The sequence below is a fragment of the Erythrolamprus reginae genome, chromosome 4 (assembly GCF_031021105.1).
Source record: "Erythrolamprus reginae isolate rEryReg1 chromosome 4, rEryReg1.hap1, whole genome shotgun sequence".
NCBI classification, from domain to species: Eukaryota; Metazoa; Chordata; class Lepidosauria; order Squamata; family Dipsadidae; genus Erythrolamprus; species Erythrolamprus reginae.
Genome location: NC_091953.1, coordinates 82,991,000 through 83,013,358, shown reverse-complemented (window position 1 = coordinate 83,013,358; position 22,359 = coordinate 82,991,000). Strand labels below are relative to the sequence as shown.

Genomic DNA, 22,359 nt, shown 5'->3' with positions numbered 1-22,359 from the left:
CCACTCTGCTGCTGAGTGTCTGGTGGCAGCAAGGAGGAGGAGGAAAGCCAGGGGGCGGGGAGGAAAGTGGGCCTGCAATACAATGTACCATCTAATTTTCCCTGAATACAATGCGGTATTTTGTCAGTAACTAATATCAATCATCAAAAAAGTTGCAAAAGTTTTTTTTCTAATGTTGTCATCCAGGTACATACTTTTCTTTTAATTAAATTCCCTCCTTAATGTTCCTTCAAAAAATACAACATCAATTATATTTCTAATTTATTAACCATTATGCCAAAGTGCTTCCTTCTTTCTTTATATATTTTTCTATAAACATTTTAATACATTTTTCTATAAACCAAGAAAACCTTGTAAATCAAATGTTAACAAAAGAAAATTAAAAACAAAACATAAACATATATGAATTTCAGACTTCTTCCCGCCCCCTCTAAATAGTACGTTCCCATTTTGTTTTTTACGTTAAAATAAGGTATGTGCAGTGTGCATAGGGATTTGTTCATAGTTTTTTTTAATAGTCCAGCCCTCCAACAGTCTTAGGGACAGTGAACTGGCCCCCTGTGTAAAAAGTTTGGGGACCCCTGTTGTAATTTATTTAAATATTTTTGATTTTTGAACTACTCTAAAGTGGTAAAAGACATTCTTATTTTATTTGCCTTGTAATTCCGTTTTTATTTTTCAGTCTTAGGTTGCATTTATTATAATTAAACGTGCTTTGTATGTTATATAGGATCTGATTATCAATCAATTTATTAACATCAGTATTATGTGGTTTTATCATTCTGAACTTGATCACACACACAAAACAAGATAATTTAATGTTGCCTGCTTGACTGATGACATAATGAATATATCCACGAGCTTCCTTGAAAACAGCACAGAAGTTGTTAGCTACCATGATTCTTCTGGGATGTTTTTTGGCTTATCAATCAGAAATTTATAGTCCTGATATTCCCTAAACATCTCCCATCCAAATACAAATCATCCCGACCCCATTGATTTGTTTACACTCCCAAGTTTCACCTGATTGCTTCTTCTACTTCAGATTTAGGAACCAATTCTAAAATTTTGTTTGGCATGCTGACTGTAAAATAAAAGGAGATCCTCATTGTCACATTACTCACATGGACGTTATCTGTTCTGGTGGGAGAGAAATTTTTATTGATTAGAAATATGCAGGCTTAGAACTATCTGTATTAATATTTGATCCAAATTATATGCCAACAAAAGGATCCCTCCTATTGTCATTGGAATATGTGGATTGCAAATTAACTTAATACAGTATTCTTTATATAGAAAATAAGAATTTTTCTTCCAGGATCAAATTATTTGAGTCTATAGTGATAACCTTACACAGATGATTAGAAAGAGTAAAGCAACATGTCCCAGTCACACATATTTTCATATCAGATATTTCCCTCTATATCTTTCTATTACAACAGATAATAATGAGAAAATAAATGAGAAAAATAATATGGTATTATCTATGATATTATCTCTATATTCTATTTTCTTGACAATATTTCTCACTTTTCCTTTTCTTTTCTCCCTCTTTTTCCATTGCTCATCTGAGCCATATGAAACATTCTAGGACAGGGATGTCAAACTGATGGCCTGCGTACCAGATGTGTCACATTCAGGCCTTGCCCAACCTAGCTCTGTGAATGGGAAAAATGTCATTAAACATCATGTGACAGCAATGCGACACCACGAATTTGACACCCGTGTTCTAGGACTGTGGAAAATAGAGCTCAACTGGTATTGTGGGCAAAGAGAATTTACTTTTTTATCTCCTGTTTTCAAATGGAAATAGAATTTCTATAAATAATAATATGTTTAATTAAGTACGCCTTTACAATTAAAGCTAATCCTATATATGACACCATTCCAGAAATTACTTAAGATAGGACTCTTTTGGAGAGAGAGGGCTCTTCCTACGGGTTAATATGTCTTCATCATCTTTTTTTTAGTATATACATCAGTATATTATATGAACAGTTAAGCATCTAGGTATCATCCATTTAAATATTAAAAAATAATACTAATAATATTTGTTATACTAAGAATACATATAATTATAGTGTTATTATACATATTTGTATTAGAGTGTGTTCCTTTATTGTTTAATTAAATGTTTTGGTGCGCCATTCTAATAATAATCACAACATTATTTAAACGTACATAGTGATACCATCTTTCAACATCTAATCTTTACATCTAGCCATTATTTTTACTGTATTATATAAAAATATGTATAATACTATTCTCCCTTGATCTTGTTTCTACCTCTATTCTAGCTCTCAATAAAGCCAATCTTATATTAAACAGCACTCCCTTTCTAATTATCATCTCTTGTCCGCTTTAGCATTTTAATTCGTATTCATTTTTTGACTTGCCTCCCAAACTCCTCTCTTGGTTCTTTGTCTACATCTTTCCTATTAAACCCAAATATTTCTTCCATCTCTATCTTTTGCTTCCATACCTCCAGAAGATCTGCCCCCTTTTCTTCAAAAATATCTTTCTTTTATCCAATTCTATTTTTAATCTCTTTATATTATCCTTTATTTGATTCATAAGTCTTTATTGTTGTCTTCTTCTTCTTCTCTTCTTGTTTTATCTGTTCTGTCTTTTCCTCTGATCTTTCTATTATCTCCTCTATTTCCTGTGTTTTATTATCTTTATTCATGGTCCCCTGTTGAACATTTTCTGATTTCCCCACAATGTCATGCATTAAGTTTTTTTTATCTCCCTGTGCTTCTTTATCAACATATCATAGGTACTTTGGAGCATCAACACCATTTCTTTTTTAAATCCACTCATCTCCCAAGATAAGTAATCCAATATCTTGTCCTATTTTGATAGTTACAAATATTGCTTAATTGCCTGTCAGTAGTCTGTTACTGACCCAAAGTCTCAATTGTCTATGACCTCAGAAAGTCAGTTTAGAAACTGTTTACTCAATCCTAGCATTGCTAGGTAATTCAGGAAGATTTCCAAATGTCTCCTTAAATCCTGGCATTTGAAAGTCACTTTCTTTCAATGTTTTCCATAAACTTAAAGTTAAGCCTTCAATAACCATGAAGTAGACAGATATAGAATAGTTGATATCACAGCAGTCCTCCAAGTGTTACTTATCCTCCCCCCACTTGTCTTATCAGTACTTCCCAAGGTTGTAAGAGTTCAGTATATATTCCATTCACCAGTAGATGGCACCTTCAACTTAGATTTCAACAATGCAGAAAATCTGACAAAGATTTATTTCAGTTTTTGCAAATAGTCAATATTCAGACAAATAATTTCCAATAATTTAAAATGCCTTACCAAAATATTGGCAATAAAATTTAAAATTCAATCTTTCTATATTTTAAGGAGTTTACACTCTCCCTTTAGTTCCTTATTTCCTTTTCTTTCAAGTCTATACTTTTTCTCTCTGTAATTATTTGCCACTTTGACTTGCATTTCAAAGACTCTCTTTCCCAGGGTTTATTTTCTTTAGGGTTAGGTTCTAGGTAAAAAAAGAATCACCTCACCCAGTTCCAATCACTGTTCAACTACTCCAATGCAACACATTGTTTATTTATTCGGCTGCCCCAGCTTCAAGGCAGCCATAATGGCTGCCTCTTCTCTTCATTGTTGGATGGGAGGGAATCCTTGGGTCTAGCTGGAGAACTGCCACTCTCCACAACCTGCAGGGTGCCCCTCCTTTCTTTGTCACCCCTCCAGGGTGACTTTAGTTCCTTGGGGGGGGGGCTCCAATGAGGAGGATTTTGCACAAGTTCACAGAACCCCAATCCTTTCCTTAAAGCTCATTGAGACATCAACCCTCATTGTTTTTATTATTAATAGTAGTTATTATACATATACAGTGATCCCTCGAGTTTCGCGATCTCGATCTTCGCGAAACGCTATATCGTGATTTTTCAACAAATAATACCATCTCGATCTTCACGAAACGCTATATCACGATTTTTCAAAAAATAATAAATTAAAAATACGTGCGTGGTTTTTTCCGCCCGATGACGTCACGCGTCATCACCAAACTGACGTCTACCATTGCTGGTTGGCCGAAATCTCAGCCAATCAGCTTTGCCATTGCAATAAGTTTGCCCGGCAATGGTGATACAGCAAAATTTCAGCCAATCAGCGTTGTCATTGCAAACATTTCGCCCGACAATGCTGATGGACAGAAATCTCGGCCAATCAGTGTTGTTTGCTCAGCGTGCTTTGCTTTGAAACTTTTGGAACTTTTGGAGCTGTTTGTCGGAGCTGTTTGTCGGAGCTGTTTCTTGGATCTGTTTCTTGGATCTGTTTCTTGGATCTGTTTCTTGGATCTGTTTCTTGGATCTGTTTCTTGGAGCTGTTTCTTGGAGCTGTTTCTTGGAGCTGTTTCTTGGAGCTGTTTGTGAAGACTTCTTGGAAGATGGCACCTAAACGTTGCATGCGGAGTGGAGGCGGCGACGCTAAAAAGAGCAGGAAGATGCTGACAATCAAGGAGAAAATTGAACTTTTGGACATGCTGAAAGCGGGACGTTCTAATGTAGATGTTGGTCGGCATTATGGGATCAACGAATCGACTGTGCGATACATTCGGAAAGACGAAAAGAAGATAAGGCAAACTTCTCAGATAACATTCAGCAAGGCTGCAAAAAGAATGGTGACGCCTAGAAACAAACACCTTATGAAGATGGAAGCTGCTTTATCTGTGTGGGTACAAGACTGCCGCAAAAAGAGCATTGCTTTGGATACGAACACTATACGAACCAAGGCGCAGCAATTGTACAACCGTCTTGAAGACACAGAAGGAGGCGATGCAGATGAGGGAAACCCAGGTGAGGGCTGGGGTTTTTTATTCTGTCGTTACTGTATTTAAGTGTTTTTTAAGGAAGGAGGGAGGGAGGGATAGAAGGACGGAGGTATGGAAGGAAGGAAGGAGGGAGGGAGGGATGGAAGGAGGGAGGGAGGGAAGGAGGGATGGAAGGAGGGAGGGATGGAAGGAGGGATGGAAGGAGGGAGGGATGGAAGGAGGGAGAGGAGGGAGGGAGGGATGGAAGGAGGGAGGGATGGAAGGAAGGAGGGATGGAAGGAAGGAAGGAAGGGGGGAAGGAGGGAGGGATGGAAGGAGGGATGGAAGGAGGGATGGAAGGAGGGAGGGATGGAGGGAGGGATGGAAGGAAGGAGGGATGGAAGGAAGGAAGGAGGGATGGAAGGAGGGAGGGATGGAAGGAGGGATGGAAGGAGGGATGGAAGGAGGGATGGAAGGAGGGATGGAAGGAGGGATGGAAGGAGGGAGGGATGGAAGGAGGGAGGGAGAGAAGGGAAGGAAGGAGGGAGGGAGGGAGGGATGGAAGGAGAGAGGGAGGGATGGAAGGAAGGAGGGAGGGATGGAAGGAGGGAGGGATGGAAGGAGGGAGGGATGGAAGGAGGGAGGGATGGAAGGACTGTATGCTTTCATTCAAGTCACTTCTCTCTCCCTTTCCTGTCATTCTCTGTAGATGAAGGTGCTGGTGACTCTGAAGACCCCCAGCCATCAACATCTTCTGCTTCTTCAGCCCCAGCCACATTCACAGCAAGCAAAGGGTGGTTTGAGAAATTTCAACGGTGCTATGGCCTGAAGAGTGTGTCATTGCATGGAGAAGCTGCCTCAGCAGATACAGGTGCAGCCGAAAACTTTGTCCAGCGCACGTTTAAAGATCTAATTGCAGAAGGGGGCTACCTTCCAGAACAGGTGTTCAACATGGACGAAACAGGCCTGTTCTGGAAGAGGATGCCTTCACGGACTTTCTTGATGCAAGATGAAGCCAAAGCCCCTGGCTTTAAGGCCATGAAAGATAGAGTGTCTTTGATCATGTGTGGGAATGCAGCAGGCTTTTTGATGAAGCCAGGGCTAATTTATAAGTCACGAAATCCAAGAGCCCTCAAGAACAGAAATAAGAATGCATTGCCAGTGTACTGGATGCATAATCCTAAAGCATGGATTACAAAACCCCTCACGCGGGACTGGTTTCATCAGTGCTTCATCCCACAGGTGAAGGATTATTTGGCTGCCAAAGGACTCAATTTCAAAGTGCTTCTCCTAATGGACAATGCTGGAGGCCATGATGACCTGGCACATGAACATGATGGGGTGCAAGTCGAATTCTTGCCACCAAACACCCCATCGCTTATCCAGCCGATGGATCAAGGTGTTATCCGCGCATTTAAGGCACTGTACACGCGCAATTCTCTTGGAAGCATCGTGGAAGCAATGGATGCTGATGAAAACTTCACATTGAAGGCCTACTGGCGTCAGTACACAATTGCATCTTGTCTGAAGAACATTCAGAATGCCTTAATGGATATGAAGTCACAGACAATGAATGCCTGCTGAAGGAAATTGTGGCCAGAAGTGGTGCATGATTACAGGGGATTTGCTCCCGAAGAAATTCAAGATGCTGCAGTCCAGAACTCTGTGAAGCTGGCACAGGCACTGGGTGGAGAAGGCTTCGTTGACATGACACTAGAGGAAGTCAATGGTTTGCTTGATGAGCATGGCCTACCGCTGACAGACAGAGATCTGGAGGAGCTGACCAGGTCAGCGAGTGAAGAAGCTGAGGAAGAGGAAGCTGAGGAAGCTGAGGAAGAAGAAGATGTTGGCCTAACGCTTGAGCGGCTTGCAGAACTGAACAGAGCTGCTGCAAATGTACAACGCATGGTGGAACTTTGGGATCCCAACATGACTCGCTCTATACAATTTAAGGCCTCCCTTGACAACACCTTTGCACCATACAGAGCCATGTTAGCCAAGAAAAAGAAAATGTGCCAACAACTGCCCATAACTATGTTTGTCACAAAAACCACGAGGTCTGTCACACCATCACCTGCAGCGTCCATTGTAGACATGGTGATAGAAGATCCCGATTTATCCTAGTTATGCTAACCCCCCCCCCAAAAAATGTAAAAATGTAAATAAATATTGTTATTATTTCTATCAGGATGACTAAGTGTGTTATTCAATGTGTACAGTACAGGTACAGGTAGAGGTACAGTACAGTACATTAAGGGGATGGGAAATGGTAATTTGTGGGTTGAAAGTGTTGGGACTGAGTGGCATACAGAAGAATGAATGAATGACTGAGTGAATGAAATTCAAACACAGGTGAGGGCTGGGGTTTTTTATTCTGTCATTGTTTAAGTGTTTTTTACGAAAGGAAGGGAGGAGGGAGGGAGGGAGGGAGAGAAGGGAAGGAAGGAAGGAGGGATGGAAGGAAGGAGGGATGGAAGGAGGGAGGGAGAGAAGGGAGGGAAAGAGGGAGGGAGGGATGGAAGCAGGGAGGGAGGGATGGAAGGAGGACATGAGGGCAAACCATCCAGCGTCTAATTGGACTTGAAAATCAGAAGTGGGAGACGTTTTCTCACTCAGAACTAGCAACTTGAGAGGGCAAAACATCCAGGTTCTAATTGGACTTGAAAATCAGAAGTGACAGAAGTGTTCTCACTAAGAACTAGCAACTCTATAGGGCAAAACATCCAGGTTCTAATTGGACTTGAAAATCAGAAGTGGGGGAGATGTTCTCACTCAGAACTAGCAACTTGAGAGGGCAAAACATCCAGGTTCTAAATGGAATTGAAAATCAGAAGTGGGGGAGGTGTTCTCACTCTGAACTAGCAACTTGAGAGGGCAAAACATCCAGGTTCTAATTCGCCTTGAAAATCAGAACTGGGGGAGGTGTTCTCACTCAGAACTAGCAACTTGAGAGGGCAAAACATCCAGGTTCTAATTGGACTTGAAAATCAGAAGGAAGGGAAGTGTTCTCATTCAGAACTAGCAACTTGAGAGGGCAAAACATCCAGGTTCTAATTGGACTTGAAAATCAGAAGTAGGGGAAGTGTTCTCACTCAGAACTAGCAACTTGAGAGGGCAAAACATCCAGGTTCTAAATGGAATTGAAAATCAGAAGTGGGGGAGGTGTTCTCACTCAGAACTAGCAACTTGAGAGGGCAAAACATCCAGCGTCTAATTGGACTTGAAAATCAGAAGGAGGGGAAGTGTTCTCATTCAGAACTAGCAACTTGAGAGGGCAAAACATCCAGGTCCTAATTGGACTTGAAAATCAAAAGTAGGGGAAGTGTTCTCACTCAGAACTAGCAACTTGAGAGGGCAAAACAGCCAGGTTCTAAATGGAATTGAAAATCAGAAGTGGGGGAGGTGTTCTCACTCAGAACTAGCAACTTGAGAGGGCAAAACATCCAGCGTCTAATTGGACTTGAAAATCAGAACTGGGGGAGGTGTTCTCACTCAGAACTAGCAACTTGAGAGGGCAAAACATCCAGGTTCTAAATGGAATTGAAAATCAGAAGTGGGGGAGGTGTTCTCACTCTGAACTAGCAACTTGAGAGGGCAAAACATCCAGGTTCTAATTGGACTTGAAAATCAGAAGTAGGGGAAGTGTTCTCACTCAGAACTAGCAACTTGAGAGGGCAAAACATCCAGGTTCTAAATGGAATTGAAAATCAGAAGTGGGGGAGGTGTTCTCACTCAGAACTAGCAACTTGAGAGGGCAAAACATCCAGCGTCTAATTGGACTTGAAAATCAGAAGGAGGGGAAGTGTTCTCATTCAGAACTAGCAACTTGAGAGGGCAAAACATCCAGGTCCTAATTGGACTTGAAAATCAAAAGTAGGGGAAGTGTTCTCACTCAGAACTAGCAACTTGAGAGGGCAAAACAGCCAGGTTCTAAATGGAATTGAAAATCAGAAGTGGGGGAGGTGTTCTCACTCAGAACTAGCAACTTGAGAGGGCAAAACATCCAGCGTCTAATTGGACTTGAAAATCAGAACTGGGGGAGGTGTTCTCACTCAGAACTAGCAACTTGAGAGGGCAAAACATCCAGGTTCTAAATGGAATTGAAAATCAGAAGTGGGGGAGGTGTTCTCACTCTGAACTAGCAACTTGAGAGGGCAAAACATCCAGGTTCTAATTCGCCTTGAAAATCAGAACTGGGGGAGGTGTTCTCACTCAGAACTAGCAACTTGAGAGGGCAAAACATCCAGGTTCTAATTGGACTTGAAAATCAGAAGGAGAGGAAGTGTTCTCATTCAGAACTAGCAACTTGAGAGGGCAAAACACCCACGTTCTAATTGTACTTGAATATCAGAAGTGGGAGACATTTTCTCACTCAGAACTAGCAACTTGAGAGGGCAAAACATCCAGCGTCTAATTGGACTTGAATATCAGAAGTGGGGGAGGTGTTCTCACTCAGAACTAGAAACATGAGGGCAAAACATCCAGTGTCTAATTGGACTTGAAAATCAGAAGTGGGGGAGGTGTTCTCACTCAGAACTAGAAACATGAGGGCAAAACATCCAGCGTCTAATTGGACTTGAATATCAGAAGTGGGGGAGGTGTTCTCACTCAGAACTAGCAATTTGAGAGGGCGAAAAATCCACGTTCTAAGGAGGGAGGGATGGGAGGGGCGAATCAGGCGGGCGGGGGGTAGCGGCGAGGAGCCCGGAGGCGCTGGGGGGGGTGGCCGGCATGAAAAACAACCATTGCCAGCCTCCGAACTGCCGTCGCCCCACCATCTGCGCATGCGCGGCCATGGAAAACAGGACGCGCATGCGCAGATGGTGTTTTTACTTCCGCACCGCTACATCGCGAAAAATCGATTATCGCGAGGGGTCTTGGAACGGAACCCTCGCGATAATCGAGGGATCACTGTATCTGTTAATTTTTGCCATGGATATTTTTATTATTAAATATAGTATGGAAGTTTTAATTATTGACTATTGTGTTTCTGCTGTGGATTAATGTAGAACGTTTGAGTGTATATACAGTGGTCCCTCGATCATCGCGAGGGTTCCGTTCCAGGACCCCAAGCGATGATTGATTTTTCGTGAAGTAGCGGTGCGGAAGTAAAAACACCATCTGCGCGTGCGCAGATGGTGTTTTTACTTCCGCTGCCGCCCGCCCTTCGCCCGCCCACCCCGTTGCTCGCGCCTGGGGTGCGCGCGCGCTTGGGGACACCCTAGCTCCGCTTCCCAGCTGGGAAGCGGAGGTGGGGTGTCCCCAAGTGTGCGCGCTTTCCCCAGCAACGCGCGCGTGTGTGGGGACACCCTAGCTCCGCTTCCCAGCTGGGAAGCGGAGCTAGGGTGTCCCCAAGCGTGCGCGCTTTCCCCAGCAACGCACGCGCACGTGGGGACACCCTAGCTCCGCTTCCCAGCTGGGAAGCGGAGGTGGGGTGTCCCCAAGCGCGCGCGCTTTCCCCAGCAACGCGCGCGCGCGCGTGGGGACACCCTAGCTCCGCTTCCCAGCTGGGAAGCGGAGCTAGGGTGTCCCCAAGCGCGCGCGCTTTCCCCAGCAACGCGCGCGGGCGTGGGGACACCCTAGCTCCGCTTCCCAGCTGGGAAGCGGAGCTAGGGTGTCCCCAAGCACACGCGCTTTCCCCAGCAACGCACGCGGGCGTGGGGACACCCTAGCTCCGCTTCCCAGCTGGGAAGCGGAGTTGGGGTGTCCCCAAGCTCGCGCGCGCCGCCCGCCCGCCCACGCTGTTGCCGGCTCTGCTTCCCAGCTGGGAAGCGGAGCTGGGGTTTCCGCACGCGTGCGGCCCGCCAGCCCACACCGTTGCTCGCGCCGCCGCTGGGGTCTTACCGAGGCAAGAGGGGGAAGACCCAGGGAAGCCTCTGCCCGGCGGGGAAACTCCACCATCTACGCATGCGTGGAAGGGCACCCATGCGCAGATGGTGGAGTTTACTTCCGGGTTGAAAACTAGCGAAATAGCCCTTTCGCGATGCTCGAGGACGCGAAACTCGAGGGTTCACTGTACATGCATATTCATATAAAACACTATCTATCTATCTATCTATCTATCTATCTATCTATCTATCTATCTATCTATCTATCTATCTACACATATATATGCACACACACGCACACAGACTTTAAAATCTAGATGTCATCAAAAATCAATGGTCTCTTCCAGGGGAAAAAGGCAAAATGAAAGTCATGGCAGTGCAGCCGAAGGGCACCTCATCATAAATGGAGTGTTATTATGCCTTGTTTGATCTACACTTGCAGACACCATTGTCATGAAAATAGTAATCCCCTTTGAAGATAAAAGGAAATATACTTACTGAAACAGCACTGTTTTATTCTTTTTTTCTAAAAAGTACTTCTGCATGGCATAGGCGATGGTTGATTTAAATAAATACATTTCACTCTCATCCCAGTTGTACTGTAAATTCAAGGTGACAATTACATCAGCAGTTGCAAGTTTAGATAGGGCCCCTAGAAAATACTTTTCAAATTACTTTATCTAGTGATGGGCCCCACCCGGTACGGATAGTGTTGTCAAAAATTAATATGAAAAATATTAATATTAAAAAGCTGTCTTGAATAACTGAAAGACTGTTGTAAAAAGCACAGAATTGTTCAGCTATTCTTTATTGTTTCTGAAGTAGGACCAAAAAACCTAAATAAATAAATGGATGGTTAAGAAGGAATTTCCTGACTGTAAGGATTATTAAACATCAAGATAGCCTGCCTCTTTGCGACAGGACTGACTGGGATTTGAATTTAAAACTATTTTTAAAAAGTGATGCTGTCCAGAGCATCAATTTAGATGTCTTGGCGATGTTGGCCAGAAAGGAAAAAATGTCTCAAACATTAGTAAAAATAGTGTGTTGTATGAAAACCAAATGTATTTATCTTTTACACAATGTTCACTAAAATCCAAGCTTTTCCACACCTTTTATATTTTCCATGATTCTTTCATTTTCCCCCATCATACCTTTATCACTTGCCTAAAGGTAAGAATTATCTTCTATCTTTATAGGACTGCATTGCGATCTATTTTCATTTTTTCTTAAAATAAATCCCAAATAATGAAATCAAGTTGACATCATCTACTCACTGCTTTATCACCCAGTGCTGTTTTCAAACTAATCCTCACTTTGATGGCATCCTTAGAATCTAGATCTAAAAAGAGAGGAAAATAAATAACATAAAATTAATAATGTATACTTCAAAATATTTTTATTTACAATTCAAATTGCTACTGATATTTTAGGGTTTTTTCCCCCAGTTTTTTCTCTGGATTGGTCAAAGAGCAGTATCAATAGACAAGGATCCCCCCACAAAAAAGAGGGACTTATATTACATTATAAAACAAAACCTACATGGAATCCAATTTACATCCCAATCAACATGTTCATTGCTGTTGCTTCTCTCCAGCCACTTTTGTAAGGGATCAAAGTAGTGAAGAAATGGTGCTGCATCCATCTTTTGGTTTCCTGTAATATTTTTTAAAGCTTTTGTCCAAGGCTGAGAACTACCCAAAGCAAGCATATCCCTGTATTTAAAAAGAGATAGAAACTTTTGATCACTTGTCAGACTCACTGTGTTAAGGGAAGACAAGGCGCATTAAATTCAAGAAGAGTTACACTGTGTCACTTGTAATCAGCCTCAGCAAAGACTATGGCAAATATCTCAAATACTGTATATGGAATAATAAAATTCAGCTGTTACAGTTAAACATGGCCCAGATTTTCAGCTGTGTATACCTGATGCTAGAGTGAAGAGCAATCTCATTGAAACCCAGAAAAAACTTAAAACTATATAACAAAATATGGAACAGAATTTCCTCTGTGCAATTGCTATTATAATATTTTCAGTTGTTTGTTTATTTATTATTTAATTTGACTTCTATGCTGCCCAATCCTAAAGGACTCAGGGTGGCTCACAACAATATAAAATTACAATAAAAATAAACAAAAAGCAATCAAGGGAAAAAACAAGCAATTTCTAAAATCCTAATTAAAACTTTAAAAAACAGTTCAACAACACACATACTAGTCATTCATACCAATTCATATACATGGACAAGCTAGTGGTTGATTTAGTAATATGACATCTCTCTAAAATCTATAAGAACTGCATAAGGTCATCTGGATTATTAGAAATTCCTTTAGATTTTGAGTTCATTTAGATATTAGCATTTGCTTTTCTTCCATCCAGAATCTAAACCTATAATAGCGTGTTTGAAACTTGAAAATGTACAGGGTTGACAGTGAAAAGAGAGGCTTAATTTTCATCTTATCATGTTTCATTCTTAAAGCAAATTTAGATTAACAGTACTTGCAGTGGTATCTGGAGACTACAATGAAAATGTGTTTCACTACAGCTATTCAAATGATAGACTGTGAAGCAAGTTGTCGTTTACCCCAAAATGCGTCCAGCATTTCTAGAATTAGAAATGTCACATTTATAAAGTTCCTCTGTGTGACCAGCAGCTTTGCAAAGTGCCTCTTGAAATTGGAACTGGTAAATGGTCCTTGTATAATATCTAGAAAAGGGAAGGAGAGAAGATAAGAACAATTTACTAATTACAGTAAGAATATCAACATATGTCTGAAATTAGGCAGCTATAGAAATTAAATAAATAAAACATTTTATAAAATTAGTTTTATAGAAGTGATGTTATTATATTAAAAAACTGATCACACTAAGTTATTTCATTCAGCCTATATGCTTACCACATGTGATCATTATTTTTACCACTGTTTTAAGAGATTAGAGCTCTGCAAAGTTTTATAGTGGTGCTTCAATTTGAGGAATCCAAAAAGAAATTGAAATTCTTTTTAAGAAAAATAGTAAAAAGTTTAAAAAAGCAAATAAGAGTTACAAGTTATACCTTATGAAAGAGTAGTCATTGGCAACATGAAATAGAGCCGCAGGGTCACAATATTCCTCGTTGTGAGGCAATGGCTCCACAACCCCAACTATCTCTCGCCTGCAGAAAAGAGATATGGTTCCATTAGTATTTGAGAAGGAAACAAGATTTAAAGTCAGACACTTTGTTGTATTAAGAATTCAACTGCTAAAAAAAAATCTCAATGTATTATAAAAGCATTTGTCCCAGTTTTACATCTTCATTGACTAAATCCCTTATATAAAAGAGCATTGTCCTCAAGGCAGGCATCTCAAATATATTTACCTTTCTGATAATACAATATAATAGCCTGAATTACAGCCTTGTTTTGTATAACTCACGAGCAATGGAATCTGATTTAAGCTTAAACGTTGGATTAGAATAAAGGGTTATTTAATGTTCCTAACTCTGTCTTTCTTCTGTCATTTTTCACTTTCATCTTTCTATAAGTTAAAAGTTATTATGTCTTGGAAATGGAGTGAAGTAGATGAAGTGATGACTACCTGTGATGAGAAAATAACTGAGGCTGTCATATTGTTGAGTTTTAAAACTATTGCAGTAATCCCTCTTTCAGAAAGGATGCAGCAACTTATCCTTTAGGATCAACTTAACCACCTATTTGTTGCTGAATGACCCTTCTGTTCACCTTCACTTTCTTTGAAGCTCGCTGACAATATGAGGGATAATGAGGATAATGAGAAAGAGAGAAGATTGACTCAAAGAACCAGTGAACAAAAGAAGAAGAGAAGGATGAGATAATAATAATAAAAATAACAGTGATTGATGAATTAAACCTGCAGGGGAAATATCTTAAGAGAGTTGAAAAGAGAATTGGAGATACAGGAAGATATCTTCGAAAGGGAGATAGGAGTCTGGGCAGATAGTTTGGAAAATAGACAGTGGAAGAGGGTAGTGATGGGGAAAACATTTAGATTGAATAGCCAAGAAGTAGATGCAGTCAGAGATAAAGATCCAAAAGAGGAATATGGGAAGCAAGTTTAAAAAAACCCATAGAAACCATAGTCTGAAGTGAAGAATAGATGATGGATAGATAGGAAAGGAGTTTTCTGTTTTATTGTTGTTCTGATTTGCTTTTCTCTTCTCCCCCCTCTTTTTTTTTCTTAGAATGGTGGCATAATTAAAAGTTAGGATAGAGATAGGATCAAGAGAAAGGGGAAATATTAGTGTATACTTGAATAATCAAATAATGATATAATTTAATATAAATGTGTATTATTATTAAATATATATAAACTGGTTGAATGTAATAACTATGATTAATTTTGCTATTTTTATTTGTATGAGGGTTTATGACACCCAAGTCCCATACTGATCACACATTGATATGGATATGTAAAACAAAAAAAAAGAGTAAAAAATAAAAAATAAAGGAATCACGATCCTAGAAAGCCTGTCTGATGTCCCCGTCTGGACGAAAGCCAACATATCAGAGCCAAAGGGGGTAAAATCCCAGTTCCAGAAAGCCCCAAAACCCAAGCTACTTGTCAGTCTTGCCAGAGTTCAGTTGAAGTCTGTTGTTCAGCATTCAAACCCCTACAGTTTCCAAACTCTGGGACCAAAAATCAATGGCATCATTTAATTCTCCAGGGTCAGAGACATATATTTTAATATTATCAACATACTGATGATACCTCCACACATTGTGACGGCTAAAATTAAGAATGGAGGGAGTACCAAGCCTTGTGACATACCATATTATTATTATTAATTATTATTATTATTATTATTATTATTATTTATTAGATTTGTATGCCACCCCTCTAGGTGCACTCCATAGATATACTGTATTAGGGGCTGCAGGTACAATTTCTGACTCCTAATTAACATTGATTGGCATCATTCTCATAGGAAGAAAAAAGAATCACATGTTCACCATTCACAAGAATGGTGGAATGGTGAAGAATCACCATTCACAAGAATGGTGGAAGGTCTTAAGTATAAAACGTATCAGGAAAGACTTAATGAACTCAATCTGTATAGTCTGGAAGACAGAAGGAAAAGGGGGGACATGATCGAAACATTTAAATATGTTAAAGGGTTAAATAGGGTTCAGGAGGGAAGTGTTTTTAACAGGAAAGTGAACACAAGAACAAGGGGACACAATCTGAAGTTAGTTGGGGGAAAGATCAAAGGCAACATGAGAAAATATTATTTTACTGAAAGAGTAGTAGATCCTTGGAACAAACTTCCAGCAGACGTGGTTGGTAAATCCACAGTAACCGAATTTAAACATGCCTGGGATAAACATATATCCATTGTAAGATAAAATACAGGAAATAGTAAAAGGGCAGACTAGATGGACCATGAGGTCTTTTTCTGCCGTCAGTCTTCTATGTTTCTATGTTCTATGGTATCAATGGCAGACAAGAACTAAAAGAGAGCAAGGACAGATGAATTACCCAAGTTCCACTCCTGCCAGAAAATCATCCGAAAGCATGACTAATGCTATTTTCATTCCATTACTAGGCCTGAATCCTGATTGAAATGGGTTCAAAAATAATCCATTTCATTCAGGGTCTGCTGAAGCTTCTGTGCAACCACCTCTCCACAACCTTCCCTCAGAAAGAATATTGGATGAAAATTGTGGTGGGATCAGCGATAGCTTCTTGAGGAGGAGGCAGACCAAAGCCTCAAAGTGTGCCAGAACAGTCCCAACTCTCAGAGATGAATTAACAGAGTCAAAACAAAGACTCAATATATTTATTTTAGCCCTAAAAGTGTGTTAACTTTCAGATCTATCATTATAATATATTTGAGACTTCAAATCTGATTGGTTTTCTGTCCCTTTTTTATTGTTCCCTATAATAAGAGCATTCTGTCAAGACAGCATGTTTTGGCAAATGTACCATAAACCAAATAATGAAATAGAGAATAAATAAATTTTCAAAAAGTTCTCTTTCCGTCATTCTTTACTAATAATAAATATTTACTGAGCTAAAACGTATCAGCATTCCAGAGATTTTTTTCATATTTTTCTCTAGTTGTGTCTTTTACTTACTTCATTTCCCACCATTTCTTCATCCATTGATCTTTGGGAATTTGCTCAGCAAATACCATCCATCGCCATTTCTCTAACATGTAAGTGAAAGGCATTGTTCCAACGATAGTGAGGGCCTGTTTGAGCAGAAAATTGATATCCGTTTCTGGAAAAGAAAAAATTGATTGAAAGGATAAAGTAGAAATTTTGTGTCGTTGAAATTGCAATCCTAAAAATAAAAATTGGTATCATACAACGTAATTGTTCACGAAGTTCCTACTGACCCTTATAACTGAAAGTTTTATTGGTAGAAGTTATTTAGGGTTTTTTTCAAATAACCCCCAAAGAAGCAATGCTAACTGCATAATTTCTCTACATGCTCTTTCATCACCAATTTCTATTAGCATTCTGTACAATAATAACATTTTTACAATGATAGTAAAACTGATAAACTGGTAGTACCTGGCAGCATGCTGTGCCATCTCACCTGTATCTTCTTGAAAATTATGTTCTAGTAGGTGAAGGGATTTCAGATAATTTGGAGTGGCTGCAGAAAGTGACATGATCTCCCCAACAGCTTCATGAAATCCTTCATTGGCCCCATTTCTTAGCAGGAAAGGTTGTTTAGAATAGGCCATGTCATATTCAATATGGCCCATCTCATGGTGTGCTGTCAGGAAGTTGTCCATATTTATTTTTGTACACATCTTAATCCTGCCAATGAATACAATTCCAGCAGAGATTATAACATGATAGTTTGAATGGCACTTTGACATAGTTGCTAAAATGGTATGGTCTTTTATGCACTTAACTTATGTTTCTAAATTAACCCTATACCCAACTTGTGAGGAATATGCAATGGTTTAATTGACGTGGTATCCTACCATGGTATTTCCTGACATAAAGGTGAAACATCATTCTTTCAATCTTATTATAATGGTAACCCAGACAATATAATTGAATAGAGAGTCAATCATCAATTTATAGGTATTTACCCTCTTATTTGCAACTGTGTTGAATTCAGATATACAGTGATCCCTCGATTTTCGCGATCTCATTCTTCGCGAAACGCTATATCGCGATTTTTCCCACCCGATGACGTTACTCTCTTCCTTCCTTTCTCATCTTTCTTTCTCTCTCTCTCTCTCTCTCTCTCTTGCTTCTTCCTCTCTCACACTCTCTTCCTCCCTCTCTCATCTCTTTCTTTCCTTCTCTCTCTTTCTCTATCTCTCCCCCTCTTGCTGGCGGGCGGCGGGCGGGCGAGTGGGGGCATCAGCGAGGAAGACCCAGGGAAGGTTCCTTAGGCTGCCCAGCAGCTGATCTGCTCGGCAGCGCAGCGAGGAGCCGAATCGGGGTTTCCCCTTTGCGTGGGCGGCGGGCAAACCCCGATCTTCGTCTGCTCGCTGCTGCTGCGCTGCCGAGCAGATCAGCTGCTGGACGGCCGCAGCAGCAGCGAGGAGACGAAGATCGGGGTTTCCCCGCCGCCCACGCAAAGGGGAAACCCCGATTCGGCTCCTCACTGCGCTGCCGAGCAGATCAGCTGCTGGGCGGCCGAAGGAACCTTCCCTGGGTCTTCCCCGCCACCCACGTAAACTCCACCATCTGCGCATGCGCGGCCATGAAAAAAAAAGGGCGCGCATGCGCAGATGGTGTTTTTACTTCCGCAACCCTACATCGTGAAAAATCAATTATCGCGAGGGGTCTTGGAACGGAACCCTCGCGATAATCGAGGGATCACTGTAATTAGATATATAAATTTACAAACTGGAGCAGAATAACAGTTTACATATGAGATAGCTTAACATTTAATGAACAAATTGTAGATTGTAAAATATTTATCTCATCTATGCTCCCATTAGTGTCTGGTATATATAGCACTGACATATTGATTTTATCATGCAAAATATACAGTGGTACCTCTACTTTTGGGGGGGGGGGGTGTATAATTTTTTTTATTGTTTTTCACACCTTGTAGAGATTCCAATTTACATACCTCAAATTAAAATACAATATATAAACCATTTCTATAAAGGCAGATCTATCTAATCAGTAAAACCCAAAATCAAAGTTTCATTTTTTTCCACCTCAAGCATAAAGTCCAGAAGTGATTTCCAAGTAGAAACAAAAGTAATTGTGTGTTTTTTCTTTTTATCAAAGCAATCAATTTAGCCATTTCTACTAACTTCATCAGTTTTTGCAACCATTCATCCATTGTGGAGATTAAAGTGTCCTTCCATTTTGTGTGTAAAGAAATTTTGATATCACTAACATATATAACATCAAAGTTCACCCCAAAAATTCCAGGTCTGTTTCCATTAAATTCAAAAGAAAAGTTTTTGGTTTTATCTTTATATTCACTTTAAGAATCTTCTGTATTAGAATACAGTGGTACCTCTACTTAAGAATGCCTCTACTTAAGAACTTTTCTAGATAAGAACCAGATGCTCAAGATTTTTTTGCCTCTACTTAAGAATCATTTTCTACTTAAGAACCTGAGCCCGGAAAAATTTCCCAAGAAATTTGAGAGTGGCACGAAGGCCCGGCCAGTTTCCTGCCATTCCCCTTTTAATCCCGTCCATCTCAGGCTTTTCTGGGCTGCCAGAGGAGCCTTTCAGTAGTGCTTAAGGAGGCTTTGGCAGCCCAGAGCGAACGGAGCATTTTCCTTTCTCTGGGTTCCTGGAGAGACAATAAGCTACTTTGCTGTGGTGACTCCCTTGCACTGCCTCCCATACACTTTGCGTGAAGTTGCCTCCAGGAGCATCTGGGCGCAGAAAGGCAAAAGGGGGCGCTCACCTCACCTTCTTCCTTTGGCAGCGACTGTCCTCCTCCTCTTCTTCCTCTTCCTCCCACCCAAATTCCGAGATTTATTTCTTCCCAAATAGGTTTTCATGCATTATTTGCTTTTACATTGATTCCTATGGGAAAAAATTGCTTCTACTTAAGAACGTTTCTACTTAAGAATCTGGTCACGGAACAAATTAAGTTCTTAAGTAGAGGTACTATTGTATCCAGATTATGAAATTGGACATCTTAACTTTTTTGCTTGTGTTATATATCTAAAATTACCACTTTGTTCTTTTACTTACAGAAAATGGATGTAAAATCTATGACTGAGTAGAAATAAGCTTTTGGTACCTGTAATCTTTTTTCCCCATATCCCAAGCCGTAGGATGGCAAACAACTTTCCTTCCGTCTTTAGGTTGCTCAAGCATAGAATTTTTCCAGAAACCATCAGTCATATTGAAAAGACCAATTGAGATGAAAAAATGTTCCGCAGCTTTAAATATTGAGTTTACGGTCCAATTCTGAAAAAGATTGATTTTACATCACCAATTTTGTAAGCTCAACAAACCCCATACCCAAGTTTCTGAGGGTCCCTTATGCTTAGCTATAGAGGTAGCCATGAAGGAAGGAAAATACAGAGATGTCTTCTGGCATTGTTGAGTGATCCAGGAGATCAATCAACTTCCAGAGAAAATTAGAGTAGACATAGGCAAACCTCAACTCAGCAGCCTCTGCTGTAGTCTACTCTTTAAAATATTTTAAATATAGTCTCCTTATTGTTTATTCAATAGATAGTGTGCTTCTCTATCCATCTCTTCTTTATCTTTATTTTGAATTCTTAGTTCACACATTAAAATAGAACAAAACCGAACAATTTCCTTTTTTCCCTCACAAAAAATGACAGGGAAGGGTTATTCAATTAGCATGCACAGTAACAGGCCCTTACTTCATGATGCTTCAAATGAAGTTGTGGTCAATACTTTCCACCCAGTTAAGCAAGTTGTTATCTCTATTTTCTCTTGCTGCTGAAATAATGTATACCTAGATTTTTGCCCTGCATCTTTTGTGATTATTTTTTTAAAATTTACTCTGAAAAAAATGCTTGGAGTGGTGTTCAGATTGGGCTCATCCATGACTTTTCTAGAAATCAGTCAAAGTGGTAAGCTTATGTCTGCAGAGCATAAATAAACCCAAAATATAAAGAAATGGAGATTCCAAGGCCCTCAGAAATATCTTTTCCCATCAGTTCTTACCATGTTACTACTCTTCTACAAATCTTGAAGTCTTCCAAGCCTGGTGATACTTCTATCTTAAATGGTGCTGTTTTGGTGCTATATGTTATAGTATAGCAATAAGAGATGTAAGTGTTCTTGACTGGTTTTATAATTAAACAGTTTGGGGGAGACTGGGTTTAAAAACTTGGGGGAGAGGGGCAGAGTCAATAGCGCTGGTGGCACAGAGTTTCCCCTTGTCCATGGGGAAACTCTGAATCCCCACTGCCTGGGGAGCTTTTGTTCCCATGGAATCAAGCCAGATCCTCCCTGAAAGGGAGGGGATGCAGGGGATGATGCTGGGAGGCTGGTTTGAGGTTGGCATACCCCACCAGTTGAACTGGTTTGTCTCGCACTGGCAGTGGGTGAAATCGATTACCTAAGCCAACCAAGCCGAGCTGACTCTGCAACAAAGGGATTTTAAAATAAACTGGAAGTCATCTGGAGAGAGAGGAATTAAGAAACGTGCTGGAGCGAGATAACTGAGTTAAGAATGGTGCTGGTGAGTGATTCGGCCAACTGGAGCTTGGATTGATTTTCTTGTTTTTCAAATGGGAGCAAAAGCTTGAGGGGGGGATGGAGAGGAAGCAGCTAAAGGGCATTTGGAAACAATAGCGAAAAGCTTCTGGAAGGACAATAAAAGCCCAAGATTGAAGATTTTAAAATTTGTTTATCGGATTATTGAACTATTTTTATGAATTTTAGCAAATTGGTTTTAATTAGATCAGAAAATTAAGTTTTTATTATATAAATAAGTTTAAAATATTTTTTGTGGAATTAATAAGACTTCCACCTGCTGGTTGGAGGAATAATGACAGGAGAAGATTTGTTGGACATACAATCTGTTTTTCCACTTTGGCTTTTGGAACACCATATCTATGCTGAATGTGACTGTGAACTTTCTTAATTATTTCCATCTGGAGATTACAACATCTTGAAGAGGAAAATTTATTTTGTTCTACAAGAATTATTCCATAGAACTGCAGAAACATGTGGATATTGCAAATTTTCTTTGCAGTACAGAAATTGACCTGAGAAAGGGGACTAAACATTTTGAAATAATAATAATAATAAAATGAAAGCAAGAAAGTAAAAGAAGAACTGAAATAAGAAGGAGCAGATGGGAGAAGATTTGGATAATGATAAACCTACAAATTTACAAGACTGATAAATGGTCATTTAATTATTAATTGAACTATTAATTGAAATGTGAGATAGCCTATATTTGCAATACTGAAAGGAGCAGGTGGAAGAAGACTTAGATAATGATAAATTTATAACTGTATAAGGTTCTTAAATGAATTTGTAGAGACAATTTTGAACTTATTGATTATTTGAATTATAAGATTATTTTAATGTGAATTATAATGGTAAAGAAGAACAGGGGGAAAGGGAAAAGAGATATAATAAAACTATTATTATTATTAAATGAGGATTAATATGGGAAAATAAATAGTACTGATTATGATTAATATATTTTTGGGGCTAGGTATCTGGGATTTCAAATGAATGGATAAGGGAAAATTATTATTTTCAGAAATATGTTGAAAATAAATAAATGAAAGATCACTGAGATGATCTGTAAAATGAAAGGAATGATATAGTGTTTAAGCACAGAAAG

At 39.8% G+C, this 22,359-nt stretch overlaps 1 protein-coding gene across 1 annotated transcript in view; it reads right to left on the bottom strand.

The window, feature by feature from the left end:
- The window catches only part of ACE2 (angiotensin converting enzyme 2), a 43,562-nt gene that overhangs the window by 1,095 nt on the left and 20,108 nt on the right, over positions 1–22,359 (bottom strand). Inside the window, exons 8-16 of the mRNA XM_070750652.1 lie at positions 19,819–19,988; positions 17,171–17,397; positions 16,705–16,849; positions 13,668–13,766; positions 13,197–13,319; positions 12,154–12,326; positions 11,889–11,953; positions 11,110–11,210; positions 1,024–1,140 (exon numbers count right to left, since the gene is read on the bottom strand). Coding sequence (XP_070606753.1) covers positions 1,024–1,140; positions 11,110–11,210; positions 11,889–11,953; positions 12,154–12,326; positions 13,197–13,319; positions 13,668–13,766; positions 16,705–16,849; positions 17,171–17,397; positions 19,819–19,988 — 1,220 coding nt within the window. The remainder of the gene's footprint in view (positions 1–1,023; positions 1,141–11,109; positions 11,211–11,888; positions 11,954–12,153; positions 12,327–13,196; positions 13,320–13,667; positions 13,767–16,704; positions 16,850–17,170; positions 17,398–19,818; positions 19,989–22,359) is intronic.